Consider the following 24,473-nt stretch of genomic DNA (forward strand, 5'->3'; position numbering starts at 1 on the left):
ATAAGGCAAAAGTGAATAAGCACTCTATCATTCTTGCCTCGTGATACCTGGAGAGTGAACAACCCTTTCAACTTTTGGACAACTCAACTGGAAAACTTAGGTAAGGGAACTTTCTTGAAAGTTATTCTAAAACGTGTCTAGTTGCATTTGCTTGCGTATATCGGTAACATTAGGAACATTACGAACTCGGAAACTGTATTCTCAAAAGATAAATCGTAAATTCCTGTTGATTGCTGGCTGCGAAGGTGTAGAGCCTGGAGTTTACAAACATATTGCGCCAATTCAGTACGTGTACAAAACGTCGCCACTAACTGGTTTGTGTTACTGGAATTGCTACAGGTCAAATGATAAAAAGGAAATCATTTTTTTTTAAATTCTATATACAATACAGAAGAATACGATGCGTTCTCATTCCTCCCATTCTGTTTAAAAATTACTTGAAAATATTTAGCAATTAAAATTATTTTGACTAGCCGTTGATAAAACATCAAACAATGGCACCCAGTTTGGCTTGCTATCGCTATGATCAGTGGATCGAAGCCCTTCCAGGCGATTCCTCTTAAACGATTGACTGGCGCCTTTGAAGGAATGCAAATTGTCATAACTTGAAGATAAGTCATTTATAGTGCATTCTGTGGACCTGCGCAAACCACATGTATGACATGATTTGTGTGTACACGAGGTGTTATTTATAGATAGAGAGTAATTAATTGCTGATAGAGAGATTATTAAATTTGTTTTTGACCCGCCTTTATCGATTGACTGCTCCGATCCCCCGTCCGATCCCTTTGTATGGAGAACCGCACGAATAATAAAGCTTCATAATAGCTTTGTTCGGTATGACTTGCGAAGCATGACTTCAAAACAACTTAATTATTTTGTTAAGATTTTGTGGAAAGGAACGGATACTAAAACATCGTAATTATGTCAACAAAATTTAAGAGAATTTAACAGTGCTTCCAATTCAATTGATGGCCAAAACATTTAGAATACAAAGGCTACGTCCAGCATTTGAATGTAAAAGCAGACGTATAAGTTGCGAGTGTATAGCCTCGTATACAAATATCATCTTGGTTTGATACCAAACGAGCAAATGCGGCAAAGTACAAAGAGTACAGTGAAGTGTAAAATCTATTGTATATATAAATAGACAAGATCGACATGTTAAGATAACTTGACTTCCTATTGGTTAAACTTGCTCTAGAATGGGTGGGATTAACCAGGTGGAAATATTTTGATAAGGCAACAGTGAATAAGCACTCTATCATTCTTGCCTCGTGATACCTGGAGAGTGAACAACCCTTTCAACTTTGGACAACTCGCCTGGAAAACTTAGGTAAGGGAACTTTCTTAAAAGTTATTCTAAAACGTGTCTAGTGGCCTTTGCTTGCAAATATCGGTAACGTTAAGAGCATTACGAACTCCGAGACTGTATTCTCAAAAGATAATTCGTAAATTCCTGTTGATTGCTGGCTGCAAAGGCGTAGAGGCTGGAGTTTACCAACATATTGCGCCAATTCAGTACGTGTACAAAAAGTCGCCACTAACTGGTTTGTGTTACTGGAAACACTACAGGTCAAAATGATAAAAAGAAAAAAGTTTTTTTTTTAATTCTATAAACACTACAGAAGAATAAGATGCGTTCTCATTCCTCCCATTCTGTTTAAAAATACTTGAAAATATTTAGCAATTAAAATTATTTTGACTAGCCGTTGATATAACACTAAACTTTAGCACCCAGTTTGGCTTGCTATCAGTTTGATCAGTGCATCGACGAACTTCCAGGCGATTGGTCTTAAACGATCGACTGGCGCCTTTGAAGGAATGTAAATTGTCATAACTTGAAGATAAGTTATTTATGGTACATTCTGTGGACCTGCGCAAACAACAATGTATGACACGATTTGTGTGTACACGAGGTATTGTTTATAGATCGGAGGGTGATTAATTGCTGATAGAGAGAAAATTAAATTTGTTTTTTACCAGCAGTAGTGTAGGCCAGCAGAATTAGCCGAATATTTGAGAAGCCATCCACTCAAAGTGAGCAGCTAGAATAAATTAGTTTTGGATAATGACTAAAAGAGAATCTTTGATGAGGTGGAATAAATTAAAATAAAATGCGCGCGGGAATTTATGCAACATAGTTTATGCCTTGATCGCGAATAACTATTAGATCTATTTGAGCTTTAAAAACCTCTAGTAAGCTCAAGGAAATAGATCTTAAGTAATTTAAAAACGGAGCTTCTTATAAAATTTTCTCGCTTCGATCCGCAGTAGAACAAGTGCTCATTCTGTCAATCAAGTAGACTATGTACCCTGCTCTGTCAATTTGTCAATCAAGTAGGCTTATCGTGCGCGACGCCAAGGCATAAATTATGCTGCATAAATTCCCGCGCGCATTTTATTTTAATTTATTCCACTTCATCAAAGATTCCCGCGCATTTTAGTCATCATCCAAAACTAATTTATTCTAGCTGCTCCCTTTTAGTGGATGACTTGCGAAGCATGACTTTTAAACAACTTAATTATTGTGTTGCGTGTTTGCGGAAAGGAACAAATACTAAAATGAATAATAAAGCTTCATCATAGCTTTGTTCGACTTGCGAAGCATAACTTCAAAACATCTTAAAGAAGAATACGATGTGTTCTCATTCCTCCCATTCTGTTTATAAATACTTGAAACTATTTAACAATTAAAACTATTTTGACTAGCCGTTGATATAACACCAAACTATGGCACCCAGTTTGGCTTGCTATCAGTTTGATCAGTGCAGCGAAGAACTTCCAGGCGATTGCAATTGGTTTTAAACGATTGACTGGCGCCTTTGAAGGGATATAAATTGTCATAACTTGAAGATAAGTTATTTATGGTGCATTCTGTGGACCTGCGCAAACCACATGTATGACATGATTTGTGTGTACACGAGGTATTCTTTATAGATCGGAGGGTGATTAATTGCTGATAGAGAGAAAATTACATTTGTTTTTGATCAGCAGCAGTGTAGGCCAGCAAAATAAGCCGAATATTTGAGCAGCCATCCACTCAAAGTGTGCAGCTAGAGTAAATTAGTTTTGGATAATGACTTAAAAGCGCGGGAATCTTTGATGAGGTGGAATAAATTAAAATAAAATGCGCGCGGGAATTTATGCAGCATAATTTATGCCTTGATCGCGAATAACTGTTCGATCTATTTGAGCTTTAAAAACCTCTAGTAAGCTAAAGGTAATAGATCTTAAGTAATTTAAAAACGGAGCTTCTTATAAAATTTTTTCGCTTTGATCCGCAGTAGAACAAGTGCTCATTCTGTCAATCAAGTAGACTATGTACCCTGCTCTGTCAATTTGTCAATAAAGTATGTTTATCGTGCGGGACGTCAAGGCATAAATTATGCTGCAAAAAGTCACGCGCGCATTTTTTTTTACTTTATTCCACTTCATTAAAGATTCCCGCGCATTTTAGTTATCATCCTAAACTAATTTATTCTAGCTGCTCACTTTTAGTGCATGACTTGCGAAGCATGACTTCAAAACAACTTAATTATTGTGTTGCGCTTTTGCGGAAAGGAACGGATACTAAAACATCGTATTTTTTTCAACAAAATTTAATATAATTTAACAGTGCTTCCAATTCAATTGATGGCCAGAAAATTTATAATACAAAGGCTACGTCTAGCGTTTGAATGGGAAAACAGAGGTAGAAGTTGCTAGATTATAGCCTCCTTTACAAATATTATGTTGGCTTGATACCAAAAGAACAAATGCGGCAAACTACACAGAGTACAGTGAAGTGTAAAATCTATTGTATATACAAATAGATAGGATCGACATGTAAAGATAACTTGACTTCCTATTGGTTAAACTTGCCCCACAATGGGTCGGATAATCCAGGTGGAAAATGTCTTGATAAGGCAAAAGTGAATAAGCACTCTATCATTTTTGCCTCGTGATACCTGGAGAGTGAACAACCCTTTCAACTTTTGGACAAATCGACTGGAAAACTTAGGTAAGGGAACTTTCTTAAAAGTTATTCTAAAACGTGTCCAGTGGCCTTTGCTTGCATATATCGGCAACGTTAGGAGCATTACGAACTCGGAAACTGTCTTCTCAAAAGATAATTCGTAAATTCCTGTTAATTCCTGGCTGCAAAGGCGTAGAGGCTGGAGTTTATCAGCATATTGCGCCAATTCAGTACGTGTACAAAACGTCGCCACTAACTAGTTTGTGTTACTGGAATTGCTACAGGTCAAATGATAAAAAGGAAATCATTTTTTTTTAATTCTATATACACTACAGAAGAATACGATGCGTTCTCATTCCTCCTATTCTGTTTAAAAATACTTGGAAAATATTTAGCAATTAAAATTATTTTGACTAGCCGTTGATATAACACCAAACTATGGCACCCAGTTTGGCTTGCTATCGGTTTGATCAGTGGATCGAAGAACTTCCAGGCGATTGGTCTCTTAAACGATTGACTGGCGCCTTTAAAGGAATGTAAATTGTCATACAAGTTGAAGACAAGTTCTTTATGGTGCATTTTGTGGACCTGCGCAAACCACATGTATGACATGATTTGTGTGTACACGAGGTATTTTTTATAGATAGAGGGTGATCAATTGCTGATAGAGAGTTAATTAAATTTGTTTTTGACCCGCCTTTATCGATTGACTGCTCCGATCTCTTTGCATGGATAACAGCATGAATAATAAAGATCAAGATCTTCTTATAAAATTTTGTCGCTTCGATCCGCAGTAGAACAAGTGCTCATTCTGTCAATCAAGTAGACTATGTACCCTGCTCTGTCAATTTGTCAATCAAGTAGGCTTATCGTGCGCGACGCCAAGGCATAAATTATGCTGCATAAAATTCCCGCGCGCATTTTATCTTAATTTATTCCACTTCATCAAAGATTCCCGCGCATTTTAATCATCCAAAACTAATTTATTCTAGCTGCTCCCTTTTAGTGGATGACTTGCGAAGCATGACTTTAAAACAACTTAATTATTGTGTTGCGTGTTTGCGGAAAGGAACAAATACTAAAATGAATAATAAAGCTTCATCATAGCTTTGTTCGACTTGCGAAGCATAACTTCAAAACATCTTAAAGAAGAATACGATGTGTTCTCATTCCTCCCATTCTGTTTATAAATACTTGAAACTATTTAACAATTAAAACTATTTTGACTAGCCGTTGATATATAAACACCAAACTATGGCACCCAGTTTGGCTTGCTATCAGTTTGATCAGTGCAGGGAAGAACTTCCAGGCGATTGCAATTGGTTTTAAACGATTGACTGGCGCCTTTGAAGGGATATAAATTGTCATAACTTGAAGATAAGTTATTTATGGTGCATTCTGTGGACCTGCGGAAACCACATGTATGACATGATTTCTGTGTCCACGAGGTATTATTTAACAATTCGCTCTCGATTTCTATGTGTGATAGTTAATGAGGGCGAAGTATAAATCTACTAGACGTTCAAAACTTTACAACAAGACAGGCTCTCGTTTTTATTGAATAATGAATTAAATAGGTTACACCACAGGCGGATAATTGACAACAGCACCACATTGCATTGGCTTCTGTGCGCGCGTTTGCATTTCATTGACGATTTATTGAAACCGTTATAACTGTGGTTTTCTAAGACTTACTCTAAAATACTTTTTTTCCGCTCTAGCAACTTTTTGTTTTCTGAGCAGTTTCTAAACCGAAGATTTCCGAATATTCTCCGATTGTTGTTCGAAGGCCATATGATCCATTCAGAACATTTTTCGAACTTTCCGAAGAGGAAAAAAGGTTCCCGAAGACTTACAAGGAAGTGTCGAAGATGTTTGAACTCAATCACGAGACGGAATATCTTGACAAACCAATGTTACGCTGCGCTCGGCACCAAAACGTGAGGGGCTGAGTCCCCCTCCCCCAAACAAATTTTCTTTTTTTTTTTTTTTTTTTTGGGGGGGGGGGGAAGCTGTACTAGCCTGAATTTCAGACATCTCTCCGTGGCGACCACAGAGGGATGTCTGAAATTCAGGCTAGGGCTGTACCCCTACCCCCTCCCTGCTGCGCCGCCTGTGTATTTCTTCAAACAGTTCATTTTAATACTTTCTGATGTTTTTTTTGTTTTTTTCTGTCCACTTTACAACAGTGCTTAACAGAAAGGACATCGACCATGAAGGTTATTTGCTTCTTTCTCCTGTTAACCGCGTTGATGCTGGATGCAGCTCCAGGACGGGAATACCAAAGAGGTTTTTGATCCACTTTTGATAAATTCTCGCTTACTTGTTTAAAATAATATGAAGACTTGTGTGGACGCTTTAGTTCTCAAGTAAGAAGAGCAGATTTCAATTGAGTGTAGTAAAACCAAAGACAAAGTAATATTACTTTTGCCAATCACAAAGGAAACAGACATCCAGTAAACCAATCAAAACTCGAAGCAAATACACGTAGCTGGCACGAAACGCGGGTAAACGTGTGCAAGCGAGTCACGATTGGTTTTGGTTTTACTTATGATTGGCTAAGAAAGTGGCGCGAGAATTTTAAACCGATCACTAAGCGTAGAAAAGCAAAACCAATGCAAACGTGAATAACTTTCGACACTCAAGTGAAAACCGCTCTAAAATTGATCAGCATAGCAATTATATCGATACACTTTCAAGCAATCAAGTGAAGAGAATAACGCTGAATAATCAATTAGGAAACATTTTATGTAAACCATTGTGTTCTTGGGAAAACTTGAAAATAACAATATCATTTTGTATGTCTGTTCTTTTTGACGAGATTTGAATGATTTGACACTAAAATAAAGTTGTTTTTTTGATACTCTTCGGTTATCCTTACGAGTTAATTTCTTTTTTGGGGTACTATCTCGTTAATCAACATTCTCCGTCTTTGTATACCAGTGTTGTTGTTAACTTCTAAACCGACAATTCTGTTTGTTTAAATTCATGTGAATTTCGTCTAAATAAAATCAAATTAGTTCTTCAACGAAGTTCTGGAACGAGTTTCGTTCCGGAATGAAAATCACTCCGGAATCATGTAAACAGGCCCTTAGAAGCACAGCGGTTATGTTACTCAAGAAATGCGGTAATAAGTTGTCAAAAGTACAGTTTTAATACTATGATTATCTGTTTGTTGGATAGGGGAACCATGTCCACCTGAAACGGAGACAGATGATCCTCAAGGCCGTTGTTGTGTTTTTCCATTCGAATATGAGGGCGAATCTTACGATTCCTGCATCGGTAATAATCATAATATGCCGTGGTGTTCGCTTGATGCCGTCTACGATGGAAAATGGGCTAACTGCGGTAAGCTCTGCTCTATATTTTATACCTTAGGGTTACTATTGTTAGCGGCTACTTATTTTAGCGATTTTAGCGAGTTGGGCAAAAATCGCTTAATTTAGTGCTCGCTAAAATTTGTGTCAGTCTAATTTAATACTCGTTAAATTTAAGTACCCCCTCCCACCCCAAGAAACAAAATTAAATATAGACGCCATCAGCGTATTAGTTTGTGATTTAATAGAAGGTTAAGCATGACGTTTAAGGAAAACGGCAAAAATTTGCCGTCTCTATTCAGTTGTGTGTAGAGTAGAGTGAAATTATTTGTATTTGCAATGAATAGTAGGAGACGTTATTCCATTTTTGTGTGCTTTATTTACGGATTAGAAGAAAAGAACTCAGCCAAAATGGAAATTTACTAGCATTATTTATCCAAGCCTACGTGTTTCACAGTAGCGGTATGCGATGTTGAGCAGTGGATCGTGATTTGTCTTTGTTTTGCAGTTGTAGTTGTATAACAGTTCATTTAGGTTAAACGTTTGCTTGGCTTGCGAGATTCCGAAACACAAATCGTAAAAACCAAGATTCCGAGATCAGATTTACCTTTTGAGAGCTCGGTTCGTAGAAACTAGTTTATTAGCGAAGATTTTGAGACTCGCCTAAAATTTGCGACACTTACTGTATTTTAAGGGCTATTCTATACTCCTGCATGTGTTTTTCCGTCGGGAAAATAGATCGAAAGCGCAAGATAAAAATTATCACGAGTCGCGAATAAAATGATTATTCAAAATCGCGTATATGCAAGTCAACTAAGGCCGGTTTACTCAGTACAATGTACGATTTTTCAGCTCGATTTGACCCAGATTTTATAAGAAAATAAGCCCAACTTTTCAAAAATCTGTTGCAGTGCCACCGATTTTAGAAATCAGTCCGATTTTCAATCTTCCTTTGAACGGACGAATCGCAGCGGTAAATTTGCTGAAGCAAATCAGCCCGCAAATCGTAGCATGTAAACCGGTCTTAATGAAATCAGAGATGAATCTAATTAGGTTTAAATAGGATATTTTCTCGAGGTCGAAAGAAAAGTCATCAAAACTTATAGCGTTGACGGCTACAAGACATGTTTCCAACTCTTTTGGTGAAGATATCGTCTTCGCTCGAAACAATAGATTCACACCAAGCGCGTTGCTAATCCCCCACAAATATTTCTGGAACTCTGCCGTTCAACGGCGCCTTTTGCACTAAGAGCAACCTCTGGCTTGTTGTCTGTATATAGAACATAATTATTTACACACGGCTTGTAACTTTGACATCGGAGAATACGTTTCCGGACTGTACTGTGGTAATTACCTCGTCCCCAGGGTCTTCTCCGTTTTCAAAATGGCGGCTGGTCTTGACGAGCCGCCATTTTGGAAAGGCGTCGCCGAGAAGACCCTGGGGACGAATTTGTTGTGGAAAAACGACTTTATTTGTAAATGATTTGTCTTTTTTTAAAGTCGAAATTCACTTATCCTATAGCTCGTGTTTTACCCATACCAAAACTTTCAACAGGTGACTTTAAAAAGAAGCCATGCGAAGATGATTATGGCGGGTATTGTAGTCCTCCGGACGAGCCTTGCATGTTCATTGGATATCAAGGGTTAGCGGATTGTCCACCCGATTATAGCTGTTGTGGTTTCTAATAGGTAATGTGTAAATGATTTATATATTTTGTTTCCTGCTAACTTTTATCGTATTTTTTTGTTCATGTAAAAAAAGAACTTTAGCAGCGGGGGTGGGGTTGTGTTTGGCGGGTGAGAAACGACAGAGCTTATTTCAACAGCAGCAACAGGAAAGGTTTTCAAGAAGGCTCCAATAGAAAAAAAAGATACCGTAAAATTCCGGTTATAAGCCCCCCCCCCCGGTTATAGGCCATCTACCTGGAATACATCCGATTATAAGTCCCCCCGGATATAAGCCCCCCCCCCCCTATGCCGGTTGACAGTACCGAACAGGGCTAAATGTTGTTTTTAATGCGTTTTTAACTTAAACACGATCAACACTCCCGTGGCTCGTTTCGAAACGTTTTTTTTTTATTCCGCTTATAAGCCCTCCCGGATATAAGCCCTTCCGCTTATAAGCCCAACCAAAACCCCTTACGAAGTTTTATAAGCCCAGGGCTTATAACCGGAATTTTTTACGGTATTCACCTTGGATTCCGGATTTAAAATCTTCAGACACACGACCAAACTGGGACGTTTTTGTTTCGGACTCACTTGCCTGGGAGTAAATGCCAAAACGAATCCGGTACTAAAACATCCTGGATTCTTCACGAATCCGGTAAAATTCCGCCTAGCGTAAACGCAGTCTCAATCTTTCATTTTTGTTCTTTGCGGTTTAACACTCTTTTTCTTTTTACAGGGCCAACACAAAGTTTCCCACGATACTTTAGAAAGTAGAATGATTGGAAAGATGTTCCGGGGACAAGAGCGCTCTTATTAGTTAGGATTAGCCCAAAGTGGGAAGAAGCAATTTATCGTTTAAAAACATGTAGCTATGCAGCAATGAAAATAAATCGTTGGGAAACTACACCATGTTGTTCATGTTCTCAATGTTTTTTCCAGTCTCTACATGAAATGCCCTCGTTTGAAAGGCATTGATTTTATTACAGCAATAATCAGCGTTTTACCAAGCACGAAAATGGACGATTGATGAGTTCATAATTTAGACCGTGGTGAAAACAATTTTCTTTTACAAGACTTTGAATGTATTGAGCGTTTTCCCGTCGGGGGAACAAGTGCCAGTTGACGGCGACATCACTTCTCCGAGAAGTGACTGAGCCCGCGGTTTTCGCCCCAACAACACAAGATTCTCCACCCCCCCCCCCCCTACCCCCCTACTCCCCCACGCCTCCAGACCCCTATCTTAACTGCTCCTTCACAAATAGATACCGACGGTATTTACAGAGAATCATTTATTGCAGGCTGGCACACGTTTATTAATTACAGATGCCTTGCTCAGGCAAATAAACATTGCCACTTCTGACAGGAAGTGGAGATAAAAAATACTCCTATAATACAACGTTTAAAATACGCGAGTTCAATGAAACTAATGAATTATATACACCTTTGCTTGCAAACGTTTCCCGTTAGAGTAATAAAACATGTTGTTTTGATAGACTTTTTAGTTCTTTCGCGGTATAGGGTTTACAATAATACTCTCAATGCACTCAAACACAGTGTGGATATCTTGATCAGCGTTAATGTGCTGCCCAGACTCCTCGTAGTACTCCGCGATCTCCTCGATATAGGCCTGGTAATCAGCGATACGGGAGTTGACCGCTGACTCCACGTCTTTCTGACTCTGAAAGGAGGTAACAAAAATTGCGGTGATACAGTGAAAAGTCATGTGACCGTGGTCGTAATATTCATGTAAATAAAAATCAAATTCCAAGACTAACCGTTTGTAACCTCTGTTTAACTTCGTTTGTTCGCGGCGGATGGTATATCAGATGATATCTGAAGAGATAAAGAAATCATTTTTAACATTCACAGCGAATGATTCGGACCACAGGCAGGAAAATAAACCCAAAGTTTTTGTCGATCGAAGGCCATCCCCACTGTCCACCAAGTTCTGTACAAAAGCTGTTATTATACATTAAAAGGGACAGTGTCACCATGATTTAGTGCTACTTGAAAATGCAATGAAGGTGTTGTTATTAATTGGAAATCCACTAATAGTGGCCTGGCTTTGCTAAAACGTAATTTACTAGTCATGAAAATTGTTAAAAGGTGGTTTGGCTATGGACGGCTGGGACAGTAGTGGCCTAAAACTTGAAAAAGTCGGGCCGACACTTTCAAGTTTGACAGTGTCAACGAAAATCACTTAAATTACGTTGATTCACACCTTGGAGAATGAATTTATGCCTTTCTTTTGTTGTTCAAAGGTTGTTGACCTCTGAGTGCACCCTCATAATTCTATCATAGTTTACACAAAAACTTAGGAGGCTTCTTGTGATACTGCCCCTTTTATGTAAATTTAAAACAACAAACCCGCCTTCCCACCACCGACATTATTACGGCTATTTTTTTCGTCACCCGAACCAAACCTCACTCAAGTAATTGATGTGGTTAGGAGCCTAGAGGCAAGTGGTCCATACTTGCCGGAGCTTATCCCGGTTTCTAGGGATATTTCTACTCCCCCCTGAATGGGATGCTAGTCCATCGCAGGGTACCTCCCCCTCCCCCCCCCCCCCCCCCACGCCAGCATTATGTCGCCGCCGGGTTCCCAGTTATACACCTGGGTGGAGAGAGGCACTACGAGAGTAGAGTGTCTTGCCCAAGAACACAACACAATGACCCCGGCCAGGTCTCGAACCCGGACCGCTCGATCCGGAGTCTGGCGCACTAACCATTAGGCCACCGCGCCTCCCATATTGATGTGGTTACACAACGCTCGTTTTACAGGTTTTCGCTCCTCTCAAACTTCGATCAGATGTGTTTCCATAGTATAAATTGTGCTGTTTGCCGATTGTTGCGAAGATTGCAGTGCCTTCTTCAACCTACCTTTCACCAGTAACCGGGTCTACACTTCGTAGGGTCATTCTCTCCAGAATGGTGTCTGTTGGCACATCCATAAAGATCACCCTGAAACAATGATAATCGTTATAAAAAATACTATTTATGGTGTGAGGTATTCTTTTCTACCAACAATGTCATAAAACCTTGGCAAAAATACCTCATCGATAAGAGAAGGCATACAAAAACTATGAAGAAGCGAGTTACGTCCTCCGACACATTGCGTTTAGCGTGTTTCGGCCATCACGCTTTTAGAACGAGGAATATACATTGTGTTTGGCGTGTTTCGCTAGCACACTTTTAAAACGAAGAATATACACACTGCGTTTAGCGTGTTTCGGCCATCACGCTTTTAGAACGAGGAATATACATTGATTAACGAAGATTATACACATTGCGTTTAGCGTGTTTGGGCCATCACGCTTATGCATTGTGTTTGGCGTGTTTCGCTAGCACACTTCTAGTCGTACGACTTTCAGAAAGAATAATATACACATTGCGTTTAGCGTGTTTCGGCCATCACGCTTTTAGAACGAGGAATATACATTGACTAACGAAGAGTATACACATTGCGTTTAGCGTGTTTGGGCCATCACGCTTTTAGAACGAGGAATATACATTGACTACATTGTGTTTAGCGTGTTTCTCCAGTCGACAATTATGTTGTCCACTCGTACGACATGACAACCCATCGCAGGGCCTTTGCTTAACAACATGATGAAAAATTGTCCATAATGAGACGCATTTCTCCACTCGACAACTATTTTTTTCCAGTCGTCAATTATGTACGACTCGTACACTATTGTTTCACGACTCGTACGACTCGTATGATGACATTTACGACTCGTATCAGGTCGTGTATATTGGACATGGATGACTAGGGGAGCTTAAAGAAGGCATAAAATCTGTGTTAAAGTGAGCTGAGAAGCAACCCGTGGTGACTTTAATGAAGGATATGAAAGAAAATGCCACTCCGATCAAATGTTTTGGTCTGCACTTGACTTGGAAAAGAGTTTTCGTTTCCAAGTAGATTTTTCGTTGCTTGTTTCTGTTTGAAGTACACTTTTCTGTCAGGACGTTAGTAAGTTAAAAATATGGGAAAGTTGGATGTGGGAAAGCTTGTATCCAGGTGGGCTTATAACTGTTGTGTTTTTTCGTTAGCTGAAAGATTTTGAAATCAAAGAAATTTTCTACTACATTTCTGAGAATTTGATTGGTCAAGAAAAGAGGAAACCCACGCTCATGAGCATGATGGACGTATGCCACTGACGACGACCTGACAAGAGAGCTATGAGCGTGCTCGAAAGCTCTCGTGCGTCTTCTGATTGGTTAATAACAATCGGAAATCTTCGGGCGTTTTTGCATGAATTTTCAGTACGAAGAACCTGTTCTTGCAAAGACGTTAACAAGCCGTGTATTTTCACCTGTTAGGTTCATATCCGGCCCTTGTCAGTGACTCCGCTTGTTCCCTTGTCTTGGGAAAACTGTGTATTACCCAGCCTTTAGTCACAGCGTCTAACTGAGCCAGGCGATTTTGTAGCAATTGTAGAACCAAGTCGTCCGGTACTGCGATGAAACAAAACAAAATATAAAGTTAAAAAAGATTGCAGTGCCTCTCTCTACACAATTGTATAAAATGGGTAACGGCAAATTGTAAGGGCACCCTAAAATACCGGCTGAGGGTTGGAGTTAACCAATACTTCTTGCTGCTTCATCTATTTCATGCTACGCCGACCAGCATAAAGCGCCTGTCTGTTAAGCCGGTATGAGAGGCGTGGTGGCCTAATGGTTAGCGCCCTGGACTCCAGATGGAGCGGCCCTGGCTGGGCCATTGTGTTGTGTTCTTGGGTAAGACACTTCACTCTCATAGTGCCTCTCTGAAACCAGGTGTATAAACAGGTAACGACAAATTTAATGCTGGAGGTAACCCTGCGATGGACTAGCATTGCATCCAGGGGTGAGTAGCCCGTGATAAGCACCGGCCTCATGGGCCACTAGGCTCAAACACAGACACGACACGTTAATTTAGCGAATTTAGTGGCGCGAACAAGAAGTGTCGCGAACATAACATGACGCGAAAATTAAGTGACTCACATTAGAGCAGTTTTCAATTGAGTGTCGTAAAACCAAAACCAAAGTAATTATTTTGGCCAATCACAAAGGACACAGACAATCCAGTGAACCAATCAAAACTCAAAGCAAATACATGTAGCCGGCACGAAGCGCGGGAAAACGTGCGCGAGTGAGTCACGATTGGTTTTGGTTTTAGTTCTGATTGGCTGAGAAAGTGGCGCGAGATTTTTAAGCCAATCACTAAGCGTAGCAATGCAAAACCAAAGCAAACGCAATTAACTTTCGACACTCAAGTGAAAACCGCTCTATGTCAATAATCAAGAATGAGTTTAAATGGGTGTTGTGCTCAATTGACTCAAGAACAATAATTCACGTACAAGCATGAACCGCTTGTCGCCATTATGAGAACTGCTCTGTTGTTACTGTTGGCATGTAATCGCACCCTTGCGTTTTTGTTAATTTTGACGTTATTATTCATTTGATAAAGTCGTTTCATTTAATTCAAGGACATGTTAAATAATATTGAGCCTAAGGAAATGTAAATTGTGTCTTACTAAAAAACGCGAAAGCAAAGTGATTCAAACACAAAATTTTCGCAAAATCGCAAAATTAACGTGTCGCGAACATTTCATGTTATAAGGCACCTGTTAAGCCGGTAGGTCAAATATTTTCGGGGACCTACCTAGTTCTTAAGCTTACATTTGTTTCAATACCTACCCATCATGTTTCGCTCAACATACGGTCTTACTGCCTCACCAAGCTTAGAGTCATCCACTAAAGACTGCTTGATCAGCTCTGTACAGGAAACTAAACACGAGGACATATTTTAGACTAGTACAGCAAATAACATGCGCATATGAATCCTAAAGTGACTACATTACTTGCAAAAAAATTTCGGACGATTTAAATTTCGGACAAAAAAGTGTCCGAAAATGAAACCGTCCGAAATTTTAAGCGTCCGAATTTTTTACAGTAAATTTTAACGGTTTTAGGTACACAGCCGGCGGGCAAACAAACCCGATAATACAAGGAAGGGTTTTGAGATGGCAGAATTAGTGGACACTTTGAGCTCCAAAGCTGTTAGTTTCCTTTATTGAGCGATCTACAGTTGAGACAAAACCTGAGATATCTAACGGCTTGATAGTATTTGTGTTATTTTCGCGACGAAATATCTGTAAACCTTGAGGATGCAGTAAAACTATCATGTTCACATGTACAGATGTTGTTGCAGTCTAATTCGTGCTTTGTAGGCATAAATTTACTTAAGCTATGTTTCAGCAAAGTGTCCGAAATTTGTCCATAACTAGATAAAAAGTGTCCGAAAATTACGTCTGAAACGAAACGCCCGAAATTTAAACGTCCGAATTTTTTTGCAAGTAATGTACTTCCCAAAAGTAGCCACCCTCTGACAACAGTACCGTAATCATTCGATATAGCGCCCTCCTTCCAATAAGTGTCTTTTTTTAATAAGCGCCTCTATTCCAATAAGTCCTCCCCCTTTCAATAAGCGCCCCCATTGCAAAAGTGTCATTAAAGCATTGACATACAGTGGTCTGATTAGACCGGAGTGAATTACGTAGTCTGCTTTCTCATCTGAACACAATATGAAACATTACTGTCAACAAGCGAATGGTGTTATATCTATGGGAACCCCCTATTGCTACAATTCTTGAGTTACACTATCTGTTCACCACGAGTCTCTCGTAGCTCAGTGGTTAGAGCGCCCAACCGGTATCTGGGAGGCCATGGGTTCGATTCCCGATTCTCGTGTCATTGTTGAAAAATTCATCTTCACTATCTGTTCTTGTTCATTAAAATGCTTTATCGCATTCTGGTGTTTATATCGAAAAAAAAAAGAAAGAAATAAGCGTCCCGTCCCTCATGTGTGCCCCTTTCCAATTAAAGCGCCATCCCTTGAGCTACCAAAAGAAAATTAGCCCCCTAGGTGCCAAACTTAATCATTAAGGTACATTTCGAAAGAAGCGACCTTCTGAAAGTAATGACCGATTTTACAGCAATTTTTCTATAAACAAAATCGGTAACGTTTCTGCGCACAATTTGTTATCTACCAGTGATTTGCATGCTTTCACATTCGACAAGATTAAAGATGAACCGGCCGGTACACGTTTTTAGCTACCCGAAAGTAGCTACCTTACCCACCGCCCCGCATACCCCCAATGGATTGTAATGGATTTACACAGCGAATTTTCCATATGTCTATGTTCAGATGCACTGTACTCATACTGTACTTTACTACACACAAAGGGCCAGACCACAACACCGGGGGCTTCATGCTCTACTCTTTGGGAATAGTGTGTGGGTTCCCTACAGGAGACGGGAGCTACGGTCTATCGTCCTTTTCCGAGAAGACTATAATGTCTAACAATTTGCAGATGTAATTACAAAGGCAGCGCATTCTCCTTAATTATTTTAAGACCCTGAGTGTTGGTCCGGTCTGGGGTTCGAACCCTCGACCTCCCGCACAGCGGTCCGGCGCTCTACCAACTGAGCTAACCAGGTGGCGGAAAGCAGCGACCTTCTGAAAAAAAAGCTACAGAAAAAAGACTGCTAAATCCGAACGCAATGTGAAAAAGTAAAGTAATGTGAATTGTCTTACCATTTACCAGTCCATATTTACTGGCCAGTAGCTCTGCTTGGACACTCTTGCCACACCCTGTAGGGCCCAGGAGTATGACTCGGGGAGTGTGAGGAGCGCTGTCTCTGTGGTTCATCTTTAAGTAGGACAGTACTATTGTTAGTCCACACGCCCAACAAGCGACAAACAGGAACATCTAACTTTAATACGCACTCGAAGCGTTTCACGCCATCTTAGATTAACAACCTTCTTGGCCTAGTGCCAGTCCCCTATCGTTCTATATATAACTAGTTCCAGTTCTCTACATTTCTCCCTCTCTGAAAAAAGATGTTGTCCTCAACATGAACGAATAGACAATAGTCTCTTCTTGGTTATCTCATATAACAGTTCTTTGTACACTTGTATCTCATCCTGGGGTTAACAAAAGTACTCTGGTTGATCAGGCCAGCTTATGTTGCACTCAAGATGTCACTGTTCTATCTTTGCAATACTTATGCCTTTTTCTATAACACGACTTGACTTCCTTGTACAAAGAATATTCCGAGATAGAGAAAAATAATTCTCTTAATGAAACGAGTTTGAACCTCTATACACAAGCAAAACGTTGTACGAAATTATACAATACCAAAAGGAAACATTTAACAGTCTTATCTAGGATGAACGTAGCTTCAATGCAAATCAGTTCCGTTCTTCTCAAGTTAATGTCTAAGGGCCTGCTAGTAACACCACATAGGCACAGGATACATCGGCTGTGATGATACTGGAAAAGGTGCAAAATAGCTATAGGGCTGCAGAACAGGTTGTAACATCCATGATACTGTGACAGGTTGCCACAACTGCTGTGGGTACGATACTGTGACGCCTTGAATTCCTGCTGTAGAACTTGTTTGGAGGGACGGTTGTCCCATTACATCATAGGTCATCCTAACAGGTGGTCTGCTCATACGATGTGACTGTCTTATAGGTAAGCTATCTGCAGCTTCATCATCTACTGTACCAACTGGTTGTTCCGGGTCATCTTCTTCTTCTCCCTCTGAGTCTGGGCAATCAACTATACAAGGGTCAATGTCCTCTTCAACTACATATGACTCTGGTCTCGTAGACTCGTAAAGTTGTTGAAGCTTATCAGGTGTGAGGCTAATGTCCTCATCAGTAGTTCCGGTTGTCTCTTCTTGTGAAGCCTGCTGTCTTTTGGACCTCCTAGATACTGTACGGCGACTCTTTGATGACTTAAGTGGGGTCTCAACCGGCAAGTAAGAACACGGTAATAGCATGTTGCGATGGAGAACTTTTGACCTTCCATTTCCACTCTCTGGCTTTACTTCATAAACTGGCATATCCTTCCTCTTCTGAGTTACAACATAGATTTCTTGCTCCCAGTAAGGTCGAAGTTTTCCCGGGCCACCACGCTCACTCATGTTTCGTACAAGAACACGATCTCCTTCACACAGCGCAGTGTGTCTGACTTTCTTGTCATACTGTTGTTTCCCCATGTCTGCACTTTTCTTTGCATGGGCAGAGGCTAAATCGTAAGCTTCCTTCATTGCTCTTCGCCAATTTCTGACATATTCAGGATATGTAGAAAATCCCTCTGGAGGTTTCAAGCCAAACATTAAGTCAATAGGTAGTCTCGGGTTTCTACCAAACAATAGATAGAAAGGTGAAAATCCAGTAGAGTCGTGACGCGTACAGTTGTATGCATGAACTACTTTATAGAGATGGTCACGCCAGCGGGATTTCTGTTTCTCCGGTAAGGCTCTCAGCATGGATAAAAGCGTCCGGTTGAACCTTTCGACCTGCCCATTTCCCTGCGGGTGATAGGGTGTTGTCCGTGAATGTTTAATCCCACTCAGTTTCTCAAGGTTGTAGAAGAGCTTGTTTTCGAATTCTCCACCCTGGTCATGATGGATGGTTTCTGGGAATCCAAATCTCATGATGAAGTCATTATACAATTTATCAGCAGCAGTCTTTGCAGACTTGTCACGTGTAGCATACGCTTTAGCAAATCTGGTGTAGTGATCCATGATCACCAATATATACTGGTATCCGCCCGAGCTTGGTTCGAGATGAACAAAGTCCATGGAAACAAGTTGGAAAGGTGCTGTAGAAACAATAGGTTGAAGTGGTGCATTAACGTGAGTCGCAGGTTTTCGTTGCTTAAGGCAATGGCACACTTTCGTGACATAATGGGTAATGTCTGCCCTCATGAACGGCCAATAGAAACGTTCTCTAGCTAGTTCCACTACTCTGTCTGCACCCAGGTGCCCCATGTTTTCGTGTAGTTCTTCATACACCTTTTTGTGGTATTTCTTGGGTAAGACCATTCGATCTCTAGATCCACATTTGTGGCAAAGAATTCCATCTTCAGAAATAAACAGTTTGTTCCATTCATGTAAGAGCTGTCGTACACTAGCTGACTCTTTCTGTTTCTCCTGGTAGGTTGGACGGCTTCCGACTTGCATAAAATGTAAGACACGACCAATTGTCGGATCCTCTTGTTGAGCTGCGATAAGTTCACTATGTGGCATAGTTGGAACGTTAACACACTCTTCCTTTAAGATATCAGGCACTGCTGTTAGTGATGACAACCAAGCGGTCTGAACAGTGTTAGTTACATGGATTGAGGAAGTGACAGCATCCAGAACATCTTGACTAGCTACTTCTGAACAACTTTCCATATACTCCTCAAAGCTGATTGGCATTCGGGACAGGGTGTCAGCATCCGCATTGGCTTTTCCTGGTCGATACTTGATTTCAAAGTGGAAATCGGCTAATTCATTAACCCACCGCAAACCTGTGGCATTGAGCTTCGCTGAAGTTAGAATGTATGTCAACGGGTTGTTATCCGTGAAAACAGTAAACTTTGGAGAGTAATAAAGGTAATCACGGAAATGGTCAGTCACTGCCCATTTTAGAGCCAGAAACTCAAGCTTGCCTGCATGAAGGTGGTACTTCTTTTCGGCTGGTGACAGTGCTCGTGAAGCATAAGCAATTACTCTCATGACCCCATCCTGGTTTTGGTACAACACTGCCCCAAGACCATCTTTACTTGCATCAGTGTGTAGAGTGAATGGTTTTGAGAAATCTGGGTAAGCCATAACAGGCGGATGACTGAGGTGTCTCACTAACTCTTGAAGGGCGAGTTGCTGTTCCCTACCCCAACAGATCGGTGTCTTTGAGGGTGGTTGACCATCCTTCCCAGTGCTAGTTAGGAGATCATAAATTGGTTTCGCAACTTTGGCAAAGTTCTTAATGTACCTGCGGTAGTAACTTAATATTCCAGCAAGCTGTCTGACTTCACCAACAGTTCTAGGTGACACTTCTTTTAACTTCTCAATAGCCTTAACACACCCTGGGTCCATCCGGTAACCATCACCTGACACAACTCTTCCTAGAAACTGGACCTCACCTTTAAACAAACTACATTTACGCGGCTTCAACTTCACTCCATGTTCACGTAACTTTCTTAACACTGTCCTCAGATGCTCAACATGATCCTCAAAGGTCCTGCTAAATACTATGATGTCATCAAGGTATGGAATAGCCACTTTGTCCCTCAGTTCACCCAAACACCGTTCCATACACCGCTGGAAATTTGCAGGCGCATTCATCAATCCAAATGGGATTCTTATCCACTCATACAGTCCCCATGGTGTAATGAATGCTGTGGCTGCTCTGCTCTCCTTGCTTACAAACCCCTGATGATATGCTTTACCCTGATCGAGAACACTGAACCAACTATTACCACCAAGACTATCCAGGGTTTCTTGGACTCTAGGGATGGGATGTCTGTCAGCAATAGTCCTGCGGTTAAGTTCTCTGTAGTCGATGCGTAGTCTCAGAGACCCATCTTTCTTTCGGACACAGACAACTGGAGAGGAATATGGAGACTTAGATTCAGTGATAAAATTCTGGTTCAGAAGGTCTTCGATGTACTGTTTCACCTCTGGGTACAATGGTCGAGGGATCGACGTGTACTTCTTTTGCACTGGCTGGCTATCCTTCAGGTTAATCTCCATTTCCAGATCAGGGATGCAACCAATATCTTCTTCACTAGATGAGAATGACTCATGCTCTTCCCTCAGCATTGTCTCAGCTACAATCCGCTGATCATGGTTTAAGCCACTAAGGTCAACTGCTGGGAGATGGTTTTTGCTTTCTCCATCTTGCTGCCCAGAAGGAGTTGGTCTTGTTGGCCCTTGAGGCTCGTGCTCCCTTTGATGTTGTTGGTCGGTCTGGATACTGCATTCACTCAGCCTCACGTCTGCCGCAGTCACTGATTTCACTGCCTGAAGAACTCCTAATGAGGTGCGGCTCTTTAGTGTGATGTCATGATCTGTCCCATTGTATACAGCAACTTGTACACGGGAAGTTTTTCCTGGTTTGATGTTTAACAAAGTCTCATTAACTTCTAAGCCCTCTGGCAACAACTGTGCTAGTTTGTCTGGCTCGAACAACACTGGTGTTTGCTTGTACACAGGTCCTGTATTTGCACGACAACTGACAGCGACTGTGCTATCCTTAGGTATGACCACATCTTTTCTTCCAGTCCTCACTTTACAAATGGCATCTGAACTTGAACTCTGAATAAAGTGTACCAAGGCATCTAATTTTGTCTTATCTTTTCCAGGGAAACTGTTGTAAATAATTGGCTTTGGATTCTGGTCCTGGCTTACCAGCTCTTTAATGACATTATATCCCAGAATAGGACAGTCTAACTTTTCTGATGTTACAAGGAAAGGCACTAACAGTTCTTCTTGACTACTATCACTGCTGAGAGAGGTTAACTTCACTCTGACTTCCACCCACCCAATGTAAGGTACCTTGGTCCCATTTACTGCTGTTAAATTTAGATTTGTATCCAGGAGCTCTGACAACTGTCTAATAGCTACTTGTCCTAGGTGTTGCTGAAGTAATTCGACTGATATTATGGATACCTGGGCACCAGTGTCCCATAACAAGTCACATTCACAGTCATTGAGCAAACACTTCACCATACACTTCTTACCAACAAGGCCAATAACTTTAGCATGTTCACTTGGAGTTAAATGGCTAACACAGGCTGGGTCTACAAAATCTTTAAACTTACGTGTACTTGCCTCAGAGAGGTGACTTATTGCTTGGCACAACACCTTGTGATCAGACCAGTGTCCTTTCTGACATTCTGTGGAACAATACCATACACTTCGACACTGACTACATCTTTTAAGCTGTCCTTGCTTGACTCCGGTTTTACAGCAGTTGTTACATTGGTGAGACTTTGGTGGATTTACGACTGTTTCCCGTCTCGCGGAAGCAGTCGATTCCTGTTTAACTGCTCCCTGCATCCTCTTGCAAAATGAGAGTGGCTCCCACACTTAAAACAGTGATTGCAATACTCCTTCTTGTTTTCAAGGCAGCTTGAACACAAAGGTGGTCTTCTTCTCTCCGGCCACTTCCCAGGGGGTACACTTTGGTCGGTGCTCTTCTTTCTGACCTCACTTTTCAATGCCTCAACTTCTGACTTGATTGCACTGATAGCTGCTAGAAGATCATTCTGAGGGGTGCTTTTCTTGTTTTCTTCCTTTCCTTTAGATGAGTCATCAGATACTGTAGACACTGATAATGCTGGTGGTTTGGTCTTGCTATTGTTCCTTAGCTTCTTGTCCCTCTCCTTTTCTGCTGAGGTTGCCATACTCATCTGTTGCATTAACACTTCATCTGACACATTGGGGTCCTTTAGGAATGGGCGAATCTTAGCACGAATACTTTCATCCTGTAAACCAGTTTCTACCGCTCGAAGAAACAGACACTGTATGTGCCCAGAATCATACTGTAGGGATGTGTCATCATCTCCTTCACTACATGCAAACAGAATCTGCTGCCTCAGATCTAGGGCATTCATCAAAAACACTTGAGGTGATTCTTTTGAGCTCTGACATAATGATGCTAGTGTTTGATAGAGTTCTGATGTGTTTTTCGCACCATAGTGGCTACGAAGAATCTTCTTTAAACGTTCCAATGTTAAGTCTTTGTAAGTTTCCAGATAACTCCTAAGCACCATCCCAGGTGTGATTGAACGAATCACACCATCAACAATTTCATCTTCGGCATAACCCTGGGCCAACCCTGTCTGAATCTGACGTGCAAGTGAAGAGAAGCTAATCTTATCTTTTTGTTCCGGCTCCCCAATTTGACCACTGATCTTAAACTGTCTACGTAAAGCGCTGGTCGCCAACAGTTTTTGAACTGAGTCTTCCTTTGCTACACTGGGAGGTTTGGAAACACTTGGAACAAACTTGCCACTCTTACCTTCGTCCTTGATGCCAGAAGGTTTTTCTGTCAACAACTTTTTCACATCTTCAAGGTATGGCACAACTTCGGCTTCTTTCAACTTGCCAATTCCTTCCTCGAGTTGCTGAACGATAAATTTCGCCACGAATAGTTTGCTCTTCCCTTCAATTTCGACTTTAAAGAACTCCGCAATTCGCTCGAGTGAACTCCAATCCGCGGCATAAATGTTAGACTGTATTTCAAGTTGAAGGTCTTCGGCCATAGTGTGTCCTTCGTTCTTCTCCACACGGGTTGACAAATATGGCGGGCAACTTACAAAGCACGTGGTCGCGAAGAAAAACACAGATAAGCTCAAAAACATACCAAAATCGTTCGCCACAAGCGGTTCCTACAGTCCTTCATTGTCCTTGAGTTTTGAGTCCTGGCAGGGTCGCCAATTTTGTTAGTCCACACGCCCAACAAGCGACAAACAGGAACATCTAACTTTAATACGCACTCGAAGCGTTTCACGCCATCTTAGATTAACAACCTTCTTGGCCTAGTGCCAGTCCCCTATCGTTCTATATATAACTAGTTCCAGTTCTCTACACTATAACATTGGAGTAGACACAGCTGTGAGCAATTTTGATTTAGTACAAAGGCGTATAGCAATAAACTTAAGAGTGATAGAAATACTTATGCAAGGTTCGATGAAAGAAGATCTTATTGTCACACACTGTTTTTTGAGCAGCTGTACTACAAGGAATATTGTTACATAAGGATCACACTATTGGCCACAGTGATTTTCACTTGAGTGTCAAAAGAAATTTGTGTTTGCTTTGCATTTGCATTACTATGCTTAGTGATTGGTTTAAAAATCTCACGCCACTTTCTCAGCCAATCAGAAGTAAAACCAAAACCAATCATGACTTGGTCACACACTTTTCCTGTGCTTTGCGCTGGCTACGCATACATGTGTTTACTTCGAGTTTTAATTGGTTCACTCACTGGATTGTCTGTGTCCTTTGTGATCGGCCAGAGTTATTTCTTTGAATTCTATTTTTACGGCTTTAACTGAAAATTGCTCTGACTAGTCATTTAATTAACAGAGTGGCTGAATTAAATAAGGCAGTAATGGGGCATCAGTTTAGAGAAAGGGAAAAAGTGGCTGTTTTAATGAGGTGGCCATTTCTAGCTGTAAGGTGAGGTCCCACTGTAAAACAAAAATGGCTAACGAAGGTCACCACAAATGATGCGTTTTTGCGCGTCAGTAGTAGCGCGAGCGCTGAGAGGCGGCAGTATTCGCAGGCTAGTACTTTTTGAACAGTTACAATTATCTTCAGACGTGGATGTAACTATTGACTCATTTCTTTTAAAGGTTTTTCGCAAAAATGTTCAGCAAACATAAAATATATGTTCACCCCGCTGACTACCACGCCTCCTCGAAGGTGAACTTCAGTTATGTATAGGTATAAAGGCAGTAAAGCCTCGTTCTCATATGATCGCCCCGATCGTTTCTATCGCATCGATCGTTTGCAAAAACTGAGACAATCGTAGGTGATCAAAGCGATTGGAAGTGATCGGAGGTTCTCATATGATTTTCCCGACCGCCTGGTATGAGCGGAGACCGAAGAAAAACAATCATTTTAGCCGTAGATCCAGCACAATGGCAGCCTTCAATGAAAGAGCAAAGCTCGTGGCCGCCTCGAGATGATTT

General features: G+C 40.9%; 2 protein-coding genes across 2 annotated transcripts in view; one reads left to right on the forward strand and one right to left on the reverse strand.

The window, feature by feature from the left end:
* Positions 1 to 22: 22 nt before the first annotated feature.
* Positions 23 to 9,849, forward strand: LOC144632637 (seminal plasma protein pB1-like). Its single transcript, XM_078491320.1, has 5 exons — positions 23 to 100; positions 6,158 to 6,247; positions 7,142 to 7,306; positions 8,831 to 8,964; positions 9,680 to 9,849. Exons 2-4 carry the CDS (start codon positions 6,172 to 6,174, stop codon positions 8,959 to 8,961), a joined length of 372 nt encoding a protein of 123 aa, XP_078347446.1. The 5' UTR covers positions 23 to 100; positions 6,158 to 6,171; the 3' UTR covers positions 8,962 to 8,964; positions 9,680 to 9,849.
* A 364-nt stretch (positions 9,850 to 10,213) lies between these two features.
* LOC144632078 (adenylate kinase 8-like) overlaps positions 10,214 to 24,473 on the reverse strand; it is a 79,396-nt gene continuing 65,136 nt past the window's right edge. The window contains exons 12-17 of the mRNA XM_078490685.1: positions 16,526 to 16,657; positions 14,626 to 14,715; positions 13,260 to 13,401; positions 11,824 to 11,904; positions 10,719 to 10,776; positions 10,214 to 10,621 (exon numbers count right to left, since the gene is read on the reverse strand). Of these exons, the coding sequence (XP_078346811.1) occupies positions 10,442 to 10,621; positions 10,719 to 10,776; positions 11,824 to 11,904; positions 13,260 to 13,401; positions 14,626 to 14,715; positions 16,526 to 16,657 (683 nt within the window). The 3' untranslated portion in view covers positions 10,214 to 10,441. The remainder of the gene's footprint in view (positions 10,622 to 10,718; positions 10,777 to 11,823; positions 11,905 to 13,259; positions 13,402 to 14,625; positions 14,716 to 16,525; positions 16,658 to 24,473) is intronic.

The sequence above is a fragment of the Oculina patagonica genome, chromosome 1 (genome assembly GCF_052425735.1).
Source record: "Oculina patagonica isolate OP01 chromosome 1, crgOcupat, whole genome shotgun sequence".
NCBI lineage: Eukaryota > Metazoa > Cnidaria > Anthozoa > Scleractinia > Oculinidae > Oculina > Oculina patagonica.

What these genes read in the sequence shown, in the direction of transcription:
- LOC144632637 (XM_078491320.1), top strand. Translation starts at nt 6,172, where the DNA reads ATGAAGGTTATTTGCTTCTTTCTCCTGTTAACCGCGTTGATGCTGGAT. An exon ending in AGGACGGGAATACCAAAGAG is followed by an intron (nt 6,248 to 7,141) that starts GTTTTTGATCCA and finishes TTTGTTGGATAG; the next exon opens with GGGAACCATGTCCACCTGAA. An exon ending in TGGAAAATGGGCTAACTGCG is followed by an intron (nt 7,307 to 8,830) that starts GTAAGCTCTGCT and finishes AACTTTCAACAG; the next exon opens with GTGACTTTAAAAAGAAGCCA.